Below are 15,664 nucleotides of genomic sequence, written 5' to 3' on the forward strand. Positions count from 1 at the left end.
AATTAAATTTAAAATTTATGCTGCGCGTTTACTTGGTACATAAAATAACGTCACAGCAGTGCTTTAATATTTATTATATAAATGCATATGAAACTTTCACTTCAATACCGTTGTGTGTGCAACAAAATGCGTACGGTGCTTAAACAACTGAATCAACAAAGATTTCTAGTCATTTTCGTTATTCATTTGTATTTGTTGGAAAAATCAATATTGCTGTGCAATTGTGTTCATGGTTTCAGGTGAGTAATGTGCATTTTGACAATTTAATATTTCTATATTTGCAATTGACATAATTCGAGTACATATTTTGCATAGAATATGCTAAATGTTACATCAGCAAATTGGATGCACGTGTTTAAGTTTATACATGCAAACTTCTGAATGGATTTGACACTTCGCTTGTCATAATATATGTATATAAATAAACTAAACTAGAAATTAAAGGAGAATTAGATAAAAAAAATTAAAAAGGTCCTGCAAATTAAATGAATTGAAAAGTATACAATTAAAATAAAAATTAATTAAAAAAGAAAAGAAAGTACATCAGTTAAAAAAATAAGCTATTTAAAAAATATATATTTTTCATATTCAAATATAAAAATTAAAAGAAAATTAAATTAAAAAAAGAAAAAATTTTTTGTTTTTGTTATTTTATGGTCTTATGACAATTATATTCAACAATTTTTATTGAGCTTGAGGCCGTTTTTAATGAAAAACTTATTATTGTTGCTGTCCACACAAGTCAGAATTGCGCTGTAAAACGATTGTGTAACATGACGCTGAGCAACACCATTAGCTCTGACAAAATTGGAAAGGAGCAGTTTGATACCAAAAGAGGTTTCGTTAGATTTCTTTAATCTGAAGTTCAAGAAGATAATAAGAACTGCGCAACTGAACCGCACTGGTCCATTTTTTTAAAACACTCCACCTGGCCCACGTATACCGATGGCGAAAAGTCTGTGTCTAGAAATTAAATAAAAAGAAAAGCGTTTAGATCTGGAGGTGAATGAGGACAAAACGAAGTATTTGCTGTCATCAAACAAGCACTCAGTGCATACGCGCCTAGGCACCTATGCCATTGTTAACATCTGAAAGATAGGATTTTGAAGCTTTTGAGGAACTCATACACTTGGGAAACTATCGTGAAAGCCGATAATAATAAAGTAGTAAAGTCCTCTCTCGACGTACCACACACACTATGGAATTATGAGCTGTATGAGCTTTACAGCGACATTGACATAGTCCAACGAATCAAAATTTGGCGCTGCGCTGACTTAGTCATATCGTACGAATGGATGGCAAAGAACCACCCTGAAAGTACTCCGTATGGTACGAGCTGGTGGTTGCAGAGAAAGAGGAAGGGGGCTTCTCTGCTTATAAAATGTCCCTGCCAAAACTGCTAAAGCCGCTTTAGAATGTTGTAAATGTACTGGGATTTGCCTTAAATACGAGTAGACAGTTTAATTGCCTGGCTTGGTACTCCTCCTCATTCACGGGTGCTAGGGCCCGTGTAAGTAAAGGGAAGAGTGAACGCCCTTGACAGAGCTCGTAGGGCGAACAAGTGTGGTGTCTCGACGTTGGGGGATTTTGGCGTAGCACTCCTACCCTTGCCATTTGCACCTCCGTGACGATTGCCCTCTCGATTCTTGAACTTTTACGATATCCGACTTGCTGCAGCGCTTTCAATGCTCATATTTCAGCTGCCAATCGCCTTGACTTGGGCAGAGATACAGCAGGTTTCGTCGAGGGAATTCTGTTTGCTATCCTCTTACTGCCTTTTGTATAGCCCCTTCCCTTTACTCAACCCAACTTGGGATCGGCTTTGCCAGAGCTATAATTTAGATTAAAAAATAACAAACTTTAAACCTGGAAAAAATTACTTTCATTTACAAAATAATCACCATCTTTAATTTTTAGAAATATCACTGAAAGTGCAGAATTAGTCACCGGCATCGAATCCAGCTTATCGTTGCCTGATATATTGCCAATACCATCGAAAAATTACGATAAAAATCGCGCGCCAAAATTACTCGGACAGCCGACCGTTGTCTATTTTCATGTGACAGTGTTGTCATTGGATTCGATCAATGAAGAATCGATGGTAAATACACAAAACAAAAAATTAAAAAAAAAAACTATTTTGCAAAATTCAAGAATATGCATAACTATCTCTACTTATAGACATACGTCACCGACGTATTCCTAGCACAAAGTTGGCGTGATCCCCGCCTGCGACTGCCAGAGAACATGAGCGAACAGTATCGTATACTGGATGTCGATTGGTTGCATAGCATTTGGCGGCCAGATTGCTTCTTCAAGAATGCCAAAAAAAGTCACATTCCATGAGATGAGCATACCGAATCATTACCTATGGCTATATCATGACAAGACATTGCTCTACATGTCAAAGTGAGTTACGAGTATGCAATTGCTTTGTTGATGAGAATGCATTTTTTTCATAAAAATTTAACAGAACATTAAATTGAAATATGTAATCCCATTGCCTACTTTGCCTTTGCAGACTAACTTTGGTGTTATCTTGTGCCATGAAATTCGAATCCTATCCACATGATACACAAATTTGTTCCATGATGATTGAGAGTTGTAAGTTGTTTTGGTTTAAATTAGTAATTTATTTCTTGTTTGAACTTATGTAACTAACTTTCTGTTTTAGTATCACACACGGTTGAAGATTTGGTATTCATTTGGAATATGACCGATCCGTTGGTGGTTAATAGCGAAATTGAATTACCACAATTGGATATATCGAATAATTATACAACCGATTGTACCATAGAATACTCGACAGGTATGATTATTTTATATTTAGGTGGATAAATGAAATTTAATACGGGTGCAAAAATTCACACACACACACACGCACACACTCACCCATTCGTCCATACATACATACATACATAAGCACTGCGCATACAAGGAGCTGCGCAAAAACCAAAGACTCAAGGCACAAACTTTATTTGAAATTCAATATGGACCAAAACTCTTCAAGTTTTTTTTTTTCAACCTGATAATTTTTAATATTGATTGGCGAAACTGGGAATAAGTATACTGAAAAGCTCCTAAAGTCGGAAAGAATAACGAAAAGTAGTATACGACCAACACCGAAAAAATTCCGAATAGTCCTGGAAAAATGCTTAAAGCTCTCGAAAAATAAAACTTGCAGAATCTGCAAAGCCTGGTAAAATTCCAAAATGTTAAATCTGAAGAATACCGAAAAGTCTCGAAAAGCTCCAAATAATCCCGGAAAAGAAAGCACCAAAACTCTAAATAGCTACGAAAAATCTAGAAAACTTCGAAAAAAATCGTGAAGTTCTAAAAAAATTACAAAGTTCAAAAAAAAAATAAAACTCAGAGAAGTCCTGTAAAAACCCAAAAAGTAAAACTGGAAGAATACTAAAAAGTCTCGGAAAAGCAAAAAATCATGAAAAATCGCGTGAATAATCCGGCAAATCGAAACCAAGAATCCAGGAAAGCGCAGAAGAAGTTGAGAGAATTTCCAAAAATGTCTCGAAAAAATTCCCAAAGTTCAGAAAAGTCCGAAAAAATCCCGAAGCTCGCGAAAAGTAAAACGAATCCGAAAAATGCAGAAGAGTCGCAAAACGTAAAGCACGACGACTCTCGGTAATCTGAAAAGTAAACTTGATCCCGGAACATTAAATACAAATAACCCAGAAAATCTTCGAAAAAATACAGAAACTCCGAGAAAATCATAAAGCGTAAAACAAAAACATCGAAAAATTTCCGCAGTCGCGAAAATTAAAACATGTAGACTACCGAAAACTCTGAACGGCCCTGAAAAAATCCTTAGAAAATTTCAAATGCCTCAAAAAAACACGAAGCTTTTAATTTAATTTTATTAGAAATGCTTAAAACAAGCTAATATTAACATAAAAAAAACAAAAAGTGAAGCAGTATTTCTGTCGCGAAATGATTAGTTAATTTTTTTTTTATAGCGTGAGGAAATCATAATCTGCAATGAGAAAGGCGATCTCAATAAGACATATCTTTTGGATTTCAAAATAATTAAAAACAAAACTTTTATTTACATACATGCATATACTTTCATTAATGTAGTGATAGCGATGACATGAACATATTCATATCCTTATCTAAATTCCATATACGTATTTCGCATAGAAATTATTTCTTGGATGTTTATCTATCGACATTTATGAGTTTCCCAAAATAAATTTTTCAGGTAATTTCACTTGCCTGGCTATAGTTTTCAATCTGCGTCGACGTCTTGGCTATCATCTCTTTCACACGTAAGTGCCCCTATTACGGTAAATGAAGCACATTTTTATTTTTTTTTTAAATTCATTCCTCATTCCACTCCTCACTCACAGCTACATTCCATCTGCACTTATTGTGGTCATGTCATGGATTTCATTTTGGATTAAACCCGAAGCGATACCGGCACGCGTCACACTCGGCGTCACATCGCTACTAACACTCGCTACACAAAATACACAATCACAACAATCGCTGCCGCCCGTATCCTATGTGAAAGCCATCGATGTGTGGATGTCATCATGTTCGGTATTTGTATTCCTATCGTTGATGGAATTTGCTGTGGTCAATAACTATATGGGACCCGTGGCAACGAAAGCCATGAAGGGTTATTCGGATGAGAATATACACGATTTGGGTGATTTGAAGGTGAGAAAGGTGATGCGTGACCGCTTTGATTTTTAAATGTTGTAATAAATAAATACGAATAATATCACTAATATTTTTATGTAGAATCATCACCGTGAATCCATAATTGAGCCACAGTATGACACATTCTGCCATGGACATGCCACAGCGATTTATATTGATAAATTTTCGCGTTTCTTTTTTCCATTCTCCTTTTTTATACTGAATATTGTGTACTGGACAACATTCCTTTAGTGGTTAGTGTCGCTTAAATAAACGAGCAAATTGTTATTGTTTGAAAATTCTTGAAATTGGTATGTACATATTTACTTTAAAGTCTTTTATAGCAGAGCTATTTAAAAAATTCAACGACTCATTTCATTACATCTGGAATGGGTCTATTTGTTAATTTTATTATGGCGTAATAATGTTTATTTCAATAGTGTTATTGTGACTTGTCCCACGACTTGTTTGTTAGGAAATAGCGGCGAATCAGTTGCCCTTGATAATAGTAGGTTGAATAAGGGTGTATATAGCTCAATGGGTTTGTCCTGTTACAGGATTGACGTTAAGTAAGGCCTTTACTTAAGTACTAATGCTGGGTATTTTCCGGAATCTGCGTAGTTTATCCGCTATGCGTAAAAAATTGTATAGTCAAAGGAGTAACTTTCCCAGCACTCATGGCATTCACAATTTTCATTACCCAACCTGTAACTAGTTATTTTCGATTTTAGTACAATTTTTAAGTTATTCTTCGATTCAAATCAATTGGGCTGTTCACAGTTCGTTTCACAATGGGTTCCCAAATGTTGAGGTCAAGATTTTGAGACGTTTTCTAACCGTAAGATTTTGCGGTTTTCCTTCATATGAAAATAAACTGTGTTTATTCTTTAAATGGAAGCAAATGCGACAAAAAAATCTAAAAAATAAACGTTGAATTTTAGGCGCTTGAAACTTGCAAATTATTACACTACAATTGAGTGTGCTATAAAACTGTATAATAAAAAAATTCTAACACTTCTAAAAAAAATGTTTGAAATTTGGATGAAAATTTGTTGATTTTTTTTTAGTTTTCTACAAAGTTTTAAACAGGGTTTTGTTGGAAAATGAGATGTGTTTTAATTGAAAATTCTTAAAAATAAATAAACATAAGTGGCAAACAATAGAATAATTTTTATTTTTTTAAATTTAATATTTTTATTCCATCTTCTTTAATAAATTTTAGAACCTAAACCCTTTTGCTTAAAAAAATATAATTTAAAGTGTATTTAAATTTGTTGCCGAACCACTTCTAGCAAAGTTACGATCACTTAATCTTGAAATAGTTCGGAAAATTCCAAAGTAGTAGTATCTCGAAGTAGTGTTCCCGCGAATTCCGAAGTAGTCCCGAAATAGTTCAGAGAATCCCGAATGTCTCGATAATCCTGAAACAATCCCGAAAATCCCCAGGGGCCAGAAGTAGTCCTGAAAATCCTGTTTGATCCCAAAACATATAACCAGAGGTATCCCGTAAAGTCCCGAAGAGTCCCCTAATTACTTAAAAAATTCCAAGTATATAATACGAAGAATCACGAAAGTAAAAAAATCTTGCGCACCTAGTATGTACATTAGGGGGCCCAAATAAAGTAAAGTCGGAATTTTAATGCTCTCACTCCCTAGGAATGTTCTATACCGAAAAAATACTCCCCTATTTTCTTATTATTTTGAAATAAGAAACTATTTTGTGGCCGTTCAAAGCAATCAAAGTTTTCCATGTGTTTTATGTGGGGCGAAAAAATTTCCGTAGAAATTGTACAGATGTCTTGAAATTCTATAATTTTCGACGGGAAAGCTTTGCTTCTCTTCAGGAAACTTGCAATAACAATGCCCAATGTTTATTTAATCATATTTTAAATATATAAAATAAAAATATTTAAATATTTTTTTATTTCGAAATATTTTTTTTTTTTGATACAGAAAAATGCTAGGGGGTGAGAGCAGTCAAATTTGTGTATCACATACATAAAAACGGACCACCCTAAGTACATACATATCAAGGCCTGAAGAATAAAAGGCAAACACTGCCCATTATTTCCGCCTCAAAAAAAAAAAGGTCAGGCAAACATTGCATAACCGGTACGGTAAAGTTGGTTGAGCCTTTTTCCGATGTTGTGCTTACCTTTCTTTCCCTTCCTTCAACAATGAGAAAATTTCAATTATTAAATATTAAACAATACATGTATGCTATTTATTTATAAATTTAACTTTCTTGTTGTATGTATGTATATATGTATGTATGTATTAGTATTTAATCGGTTGATCACATTGAAAAAGTCTATTTATTAAGTTATTTATGTATGTATTTATGTTATGTATTTTTTTTACATTTAGGTTAGCATGCGGAAAAGCATTTTCAAATATCTTTTGGTACACAAGGTTTTTTGTATGTATATTTTATTGTGTACAGAGGTTAACCACCAAATAGAGCACAACAATTTCTTTCATGTATTTCTTTACACGCGTTTTTACACCTGCTGTTATACATTTCGGTTGATTTGTAAAATATGCAATTTATTTCGAAATATCTACACAATTAAATATTGGCTCTATTTAGCTGCCCATCTCTGTATACATTTACTTATAGGCGTTTTTTGTTTATGTATGTATGCATATTTATTGAAATATAGAAAAAAGTAATTTTCAAAACTCACCTCTCTATTAAATACAGGGTAATTGCAGCTTGTCTATAAAATATGTTTTTTAAATAGTAAAAAAAAAAAACTTTTAATAATTATTATAAGAATAATTAGACTAATCGATCTATAACTCATTTATTATGTATATACTACTATACAGGACATACAAATGCATCGCAATATCATCTAGTACTACAGAGAAATTGCGTTTTTCGTAAAGAGATAATAAGAATTGAAGCCAAAGCTAATTTATACTATGTAGTATGCAAGTATGTATGTAAATACAAAATGCGCGCGCGCACACACACTTACGCACACAGATGGGAGAGCGTCGATATTTATGTATATTTAATTAATTATTATTTTTTTTTTTACTAACGATTAATATTTTTTTATTTGCTGTTGGCAGCGTAATTAAAGTATAAAATATTTCATTTGATTTCTTTAAAAAAAAAATATTACAAAAGCGAAGCAGAAAATAATAATCACACACAAAGTTTCTTAAACATAATTGCTTAAATAATGCTAATATATTGTATATGTAATTTTGTATATTTTTGTTTTTGTTTTTTCGCTTCATTACCGCTGCTAAACTTTGAGTATAACGCTATATATTTTTTTATTTATACTTATTTCATTTGGTCGTCCATTTTTTGTAGTTTAATTAATTTTTTTTCTATGTTAAGCTTAGCTTAGCTAAAATATTTATACGTAAAAAATAATACACGCAAGAAACGGAAATATGTATGAGGAAATGCTCCCAATGAGCAGCTAAATTCATTTACTGTAAGCAAGCTTGAATTTTCTCAATCCATTCTTGTGCTAAATTCGCATTAACCGCATAAAAGTTGTAGGTGCGCCGATTGGTCTTCAGCTATGTGAAAAATGAGAGTATAGATATGAAATATATATTTATGAGTATATCATATCTTTGTACATCCATACATATGTATGTATTTATCTACATATCGGTTTTAAGATCATAAATCATAAATAAAAATCCAATATAACGATGATTTTTTATCGAAAAATAAAAAAATCCAAATTTAACGACTGTTCTTGAATGGAAAAAATAACGATTTTGCAATGATCTAAAAATAAAAAACTTGATATTTAACTGTTATTTTCGTCACTGGTTTTAGTATGAGCTACTACTTAAAAACGCAACAAAATGTTTTCTTGAAAAAATTTCAGTTAGGGCCTTTCTACATTTCATCAACGATATGTATACATATTCTGTACACCAAGGTGCCTTCAACTTCATATCGAAAAGTAGGGCCCCTTTTTCCATGTAAATTATAATATTTGCTTCTTTTCATGACACCTAACAAAATATTTTCGCTCAACACAGGTTAATTCGTGAGCTGAATTGTATCGAAACTATCTCGAAAAAAAGAGAGAATTTGTACTGCAAAATTTATTGTCATAAACAGGGACGGATTTTATGTAAGTTTTAGTCTTTTCTGCTAAAAAATAGAGTAGTTTAAAAATTACCACGATTTAGGTTTCCTTGGTTGCCTTTTTTGCCATTGCTTAAGTGATTATGGCAAACTTAAAAAATTTAACAAAATTTTATATTAAAAATAAAGCCCACAGCTCTGCGAAAATAAGTGGTTTGGATAAGATTCAGAAGAAGCTGTTTAGATGAGCGCAGGTCTCTACTTCCAGACGGGTGTTGGAAAAATTCAAAGCCGCATTTTCAGCTAACAGAACTTTGGAGACAATAAGGGCCGTTGATAAAATTTTGATGTACGATGTATATGCACATCGCTAGCTAGGAGTGAAAAGTTGCCAAGTCTACTTTTTGTAAAAACTAACATTGTGATACAGAAAACAAGGAAAATTAAAAATCGTTTTCAAAAACACCGAACTACTTATTTTATTTCTACCTATTTTTAGGCAGTGAAATGAAGATTTTAAAAGAAAGCGCAAAGAAGCCGAAAAATTCAAAGGAACGCAGAATTTTTATTAATGTCGAATTCTACCAAATAGTACAGTTATGTTTTAGTTTGAATACACCAACAAAAAAAAAATTAAAATTAGTTTTCTGTTTTTCTTTTCTCCTGTAAATTTTTAAAAATTGGACTTAACAAATTTTCACTTTATGCTAGCCATATACTGTTTTAATAAGAATTTCTAAAAAAAATGCATTGTATAACGAAAAAAATCTGAAAATACTTTATATGGAACAAATGGGTAAGGCAGTCAGCAAAAAAAATTCTCAAAAATCAACGCGAATTTTTAGACATTTGAAATTTGCACATTATTATACTAAAATTTAATGGGCTATAAAACTGCATACCCGAATTCTATCATGAAATTCATATTAAAAATATTTGCGATTTTGCTAAAACTTTGCAGATTTTTCTTATTTTTCGTACACTGTTTCATGCTTGAATTTAAATGGGGTTTACTAAAATATAAGCAGCATTTTAATACAAAATTAACAAAAAATTCTAGCATGTAAAACATTGCGAATATTAACACAAAAAACCGTACGCTCAATTTTGCGAGCAACAATATAGAAATCGATATAAATCATTATACTTTATTTTTTGGGGAAACAACAACTATAAGAGTTATCAAGGGCCAAACTGATACATTAAAAAAAAATAAAAATATAAAAAAGACCTGTTGCGTCCAACACCGTATCTATCACGATCAGAGTGACATAATCCAAAAACTCAAAAGCTCGAGAAAAAAGGCCTTAACATAAGTACATATGTATATGCATAGGAGTATTTGTGTGATTACTTACATCAAAGAAGCCCTTCTCGTCTATGCGCTTCGTACCAATTTGTGCTGGTTGCGCTGGCGTAACTGATTGCACTTCGGCCAATTCTGTGTCAGGATTAAAAATATGTAAAAAAGGCAATTAAATATTTTAGAAAGTTTTATAAAAGAGCGTAGTTTTTTTTTGTATTACGCAATTTTAAAATAAGTTTTGTTTTAATATTGTTATTGAGCTTTGTACCAGGAAAAGGTTTATTAGGAAAAATGTTAAAAGCAACAATGTCTAAGCGGTGGAAGTTATAGCTGCTATTTCGGAGATCACCACATCTTCTCATCAGACTTCTTTTCCTAGACTTCAGCAGGGATCGAACCCGCATCATCGAAGTGCTAACCACTCTGTACACTCTGCACACCCCGTAAACTATGGTTGCTAATTCATTTCCTTATTCAACCTACTACTATCAAATGCAGCTTACGTTTATTTTTCAGTTTTCTGATAATAAGATTTTAGTAAATATTTCCATTCGACAACTCACCTATAACCCCTTTGCATTGTGAATCCTCGCCAGAATCATAATAACGCAGTTGATGTTTTATGGAGTCCAGCACAAACCAACGCTGCTTCCAGCCTTTCAGCAGGGCGCCGCGTTTATAAAGATGCCTTGAAAAAGAGAAAAGAAAGTCGTAGAATGAATTAAGAATAATCAGAAGATTAAAGAATATATAGGGCGGTCTGCTAGACTAGCAATCCGCCCCTTTTAAGAAACCAAAACCTAAGGGAATAAAAAAAAAAAATCCGGATCAAGCCTTCCAAAAATATATAGTCTCTAACAAATCGTATTCATTCTTATAATAAATCTACATAGGTTTCTTCGACGAGCCAAATGTATGCATGGATTTGCGAGCATTTAAATTAAAAATAAAACCACTACGTTTTAGGTCATCACACTCACCCCTCATGTGTTCGATTCTCCGCCACATTGCTGCTAAATTGATTGTAGAAATGATGACTTGAAGTACGCGCCGTTGTAGCGGCACTCGATGCTATACTTGAGGTGTCACCCTGCGATATGTTGACATTTGGCGGCACTACACCATCCACGGCCTTATATTTGGTGCAGTTCTTCAATGACACCTCGGTGCATTTTTCGTGATAAGAATTGCCACAGTCCATGCAGCGATAACCGACTGGACCCCATAGCAGCTTGGTGCAGTGATTGCAATTGGTGGGTGTTGTATAGGGATGCTTCTCGAAACGATGTGGATGAAAGAATTTATCCTGATAGCCACTTAAGCGACCCTTCATGAGTATCTCCAAAGTGGAACGTTTGTGCGCTAATTTTCCGTGCGATTGCAATAGAATACTACTCAACGATGACTTGCGCGTCAGCTCTTCCATTTGGGGTACCTCCAATTGATCCCACACTTGCAACCATTTTTGTGGCAGATGGCCACGTTCGGTTTCCGCTTGTCGCACATCACTCAATAGACAAACAAATGCATTGGGGTTACTCTTTTCGATATTATCATAGCCAGCGCTAATTACAATTCGTTTGCCACGCAACTCTGAGAGATCAATTTCATCATCGGCATTTGTCAACTCCAGATCGTACGGTGGACCCTGCGCCAACTCTTCGTTGGTATAGTAGGGCCAGAGATCTAGGGCAGGCAAAGAGCTCTGCGGACGTAGTACATCGTCGCGTACACAGTACATGAAATTGTAGAAAATCTGTGACTTCGCATGCTGACGTTCGATGTAGTCGAAGATGGAGTGACCGATGCGATTGAAATTCACCGCAGATTGTGCCGCCTTGCTGCGTACGTCCATGGGGTAGACGCACTCGTCATCGGAACCGGTGTTAGCTGCGATTAGAGAAATGTGTTAATTAAGTTAATGGTACTGCACACCAGATAGTTCAACACGCACAAGCTTAAACTTATTATTACCTAGCATGTGATGTTTGGTGCTCAATGAACCCCGTTTATCCTCTACTGAAGCGATACCCAAATCGAAACGTTCCACTTCACAGTCAAAGAGAAAAGTGCGAAAACGACACGAAACCATGTGGTAGGCCAAGAAGCGTACATAAAACTCATTGAATTCAAATGCCATTGGAAATTGTTTTTGTATTTGGTAAACAGCATCTAAAAATTGCAAGAAAGTTGGCGCAAATGCTATACTCGAATTGCCATGCGTTGGCTTCAAATTGCTACGATGTGCAAAACGATGTCCAAATGCAATCCAATCCTTCTCGATGAGTACACGGAAGCCCTCCATTGTGCGATAGTATGGATCGAGACATAGTTGTGCAATCGAAGATATTTGCGCGGTAATATCCCAGCCATCCTCCAGCGAGAGCATCACACTTGACTCTTGCAAATCCATTAAATCGACCACAGCGCCAGAAAGCTGCAGAAGCGAAGAGATTTGTTGCAGCCACTCGGATTGTTCAACGCTTTTGGCGAACGTTTGATCCGCTTCGTTGGTTGTATTCGAGGGTAGGCATGCGCGCATAAGCTTCTTGAAAGCGATGCGTGATTGCCGATAGTCAGCATAGTCGACGGCTATGAATTCGGCGCAGAGATCTGCATTGATGCCAGATTTTGTTTGAGATTTTTCACCTGACACATGCGAAAAGAAAAAAGAGGTGAGTACGAGAATGAAGAAGTGAATATAGGAGTGTTACAAAATATGCTAATTACCTAAAACATACAGCCGCAACTTTCGATACGCTGACGCAGCTGCTGAGACTGATGAGTTATTTTTTATTGTATTCGATTTTGGTTTCAACGAATCGGTCCAGTTATTTGATTTCGCATCACTGCTCGCTGAATGTGCGGACTTATGTTTGCGACTAACTTCCGGCGTCAATGAAGTGTCTGCGCGGTTAAGGTAGGACGACTCATCACCAGCGTTCAATAGCAGCGAATTCATTGACAAATTCATGCCGGTCAAATTGTATTGCGCCAATGCTAGAGAGAGATTTTTCGGCATTGAGTCAATGAGCGCTGAAATGTATTTATCCTGTTCGTGATAGTTGGCGACGTCGTGTGACATCGTGTTCGAACCCGTGGAGTTTTTAAGCATGCCTGTTATGAATTTAAAATTTTCAAATAACATCACCAATTCGCTTGCAATGAAAATCTTATTAAACTCACCGATAACCGACTTGCTGTGTGGCAGCGCGCCTCTTATCAGCAAAGCACCATTGCGGTGACGCCACGTCGCCACCGGTATGCGTTGACTCTTGTAGCAGCGCACCAAATGTAATAGTGCGGCGTCATTTATTTGCACCGGTGCTACCAAGAGTGCAGGATACGAACGACAGAGACTGTAATTGGCATTCACAGTGGTTATGCGGAAGCCATTTTGTGCATCATCAAAACCCAAACGCTTCCAATCGCGCACATAACTGCGTTCCCGCATGCGTTCTACATCCTTGGCGGTCAGCAGGCGTGGCATGGTGTCCGTATTTGTTTCGAACTCATCATCTTCGAGTTCATCGTCAAGTGAATGTGTATCGATGGCTTCCGTCGATGGTGCGAGCGTATCAAAATCGAGTGTCGAAGCAACCAATTTGCGTTTAGTTGGTGCTTTTTGTTTGAATTTGCGTAAAATTGTTTTCTTAGCGAAACCCTTTAGTGTTGAGTATTTTTCTTTGGTTTTAGATGGTGCAGTGCCATGCATTATGGTACCGTACGATTGGAAGGCGAAGTGTTCGAATTCGTCGATCGGATGCCGCGCCTTCGTGAGTATTTTGCGGAAAGTCTCAATCATTTCTGGTGTCACCTCCGTGTCGAATGCGATTTTCATTAGCTGAAAGGTGCTGGAGCGTAACTGTAAACCCTCTGGCAGAGTTTGATCTAAATGCGATAGGTAAAGTACTGAGATCTTTTTCTCCTTCAGCAGCGAGGAGATGGGAAAGGCGCGTATGATGGTCTGTTCGCAAGCGAGCGGATCACAGGGTGAACCTAAAAGTATTTGGGGTTAATCCAAATTTCATTATTTTATAAATTGCGACTCCCATTTGACCTACCCTTGAACACGATGCGATAGTTTGTTAAGAACAGTGCACCTTCGGCTGGTATCCAACTTTGTGTGTCATCTTCGCGCCCATCGGGCATGAGATAGCAGCGCAAGTGATCTGTTACAATCTCCTCGCCTGGCAGCAGGCATGGCGTTTGTATCTTCGGCTTCTGCACATGTGGATGGCGTTTGGACTCCAGATACACCGACTCCAGCATTTCAATGTGCATGTGCACCACACCAGGCACCATGTCATGCAGATTGCGTATGTGCTCGGAGGTTACACCGCCCTCAGTGCAGACGCGATCGATGAAGCGCGACACAATTTTACCGACAGCACCGCCCACTTCCAGTGCATCGTTCTCCTCGAAGCCTTCGTCTGAATGTTCGCTTAAACTATGCGAGCCCATAATACTGCAATAAATGGTAGGAGAAAAGGGGGTAGCGACTTGAATTCCAACTTAAAACAAAGCAGTGCTAAGGTAAGGCTATGCGAATTAGTAGATTTTTATAATTTTGCAGTGTAAAAACGTCGGTTGTTGTTTTTGTTGTAGCTCGAAGCTTATGCTGAGGAAACCCGTGTAAAATGTTAGTTCTGAATAAATATTTAAATGTGTTTTAGTAAAAACTATTTGTGGTAATACAAAATCTAGTTGGCGCAAAGCATTTGAACGCGTTTGTAGAAAATAAAATGTGCAGTATGGTACGAAAAAAGGTTCATAAAAATTATACAATGTAACAAGTGATATGCATTTTTTTATTTAAATTTTCCAATACCGCATTTTCACCAAACAATTAAATTACAAAAAAAAAAACAAAAATTAAAAAAATGTGTGCCATTTACAAAACGAAATATGGAAACAAACGTATGTATACCCCGAATGTCCACTGCGAATTAAATTACAAAACATTTAATGACAAAATTGGGCATCATAAATACCAGTGTCATTACAATAAAAAAAAGCTTGTCAATATTTATTGTGTAAATTTTTTTTTCATGCTTTCCAAAGAGTAAACTGAGTCGTTTTAAAGCTTTCTGTTTTGTTATGTTAAATGTGTATGGAATTTATAATTTTTATCGCGTTGTGTTTCTATTTTTATCACAAAATTTTATAAACAAATATACATATGTATGTATATACTTACAAAAATTTATCTCGAATTAGAAAAAAAATAAATAACAAAATAGACAGAAAATAATAAATTTTTTGAAAAAATCAATTTTTACGAAACTCCTTTTTTAAAATGAGAAATTAGTTCGCGAAAAAAATCTTTAGATAAAAATTAGTTTTTGAAAGAGTTTAGTACAAAACGTATTCCGTAGTGAAAGCCAATTTGGGTAGGTGAAATTGATTGCAAACTTTTATTACAAAATGCACTAAAATATGAAAAAACAGCTTAAAAAAAAATTTTAGAGAAACATACACAAGAAAAAAATTCGTCAGATAAGTTTTTTGAAAATTTTTTAGGCATTGAGTAGTTTTCGGAATAAATTTTTCTGAGTCATTATCCCGTCTATATAAAAAAAAATAATTTATAATGCAATGAGCACTTTTTAAAATAAACTATT

General features: G+C 35.2%; 2 protein-coding genes across 2 annotated transcripts; one reads left to right on the top strand and one right to left on the bottom strand.

Annotated features, from left to right (window-relative positions):
• Positions 1–126: 126 nt before the first annotated feature.
• Positions 127–5,104, top strand: LOC118750976 (glycine receptor subunit alphaZ1-like). Its single transcript, XM_036485733.1, is given in 9 exon segments — positions 127–239; positions 1,918–2,101; positions 2,182–2,325; positions 2,327–2,409; positions 2,522–2,604; positions 2,675–2,809; positions 4,220–4,286; positions 4,368–4,680; positions 4,765–5,104. Coding segments are annotated over 9 exon segments (1,272 nt in total). The 3' UTR covers positions 4,915–5,104.
• Positions 5,105–7,917: 2,813 nt separating this feature from the next.
• On the bottom strand, positions 7,918–14,508 carry LOC118750975 (myotubularin-related protein 13-like; the record flags this gene model as incomplete). Its single annotated transcript, XM_036485732.1, is given in 8 exon segments — positions 7,918–8,208; positions 10,093–10,175; positions 10,604–10,728; positions 11,021–11,930; positions 12,015–12,689; positions 12,771–13,157; positions 13,227–14,039; positions 14,105–14,508. Coding segments are annotated over 8 exon segments (3,490 nt in total), but the record flags the coding sequence as incomplete, so codon positions are not given.
• Between the last annotated feature and the right edge of the window lie 1,156 nt (positions 14,509–15,664).

This window comes from Rhagoletis pomonella, unplaced genomic scaffold (genome assembly GCF_013731165.1).
Source record: "Rhagoletis pomonella isolate Grant_MI unplaced genomic scaffold, Rhpom_1.0 Rhpom_scaffold_00475, whole genome shotgun sequence".
In the NCBI taxonomy this organism is placed as follows: Eukaryota; Metazoa; Arthropoda; class Insecta; order Diptera; family Tephritidae; genus Rhagoletis; species Rhagoletis pomonella.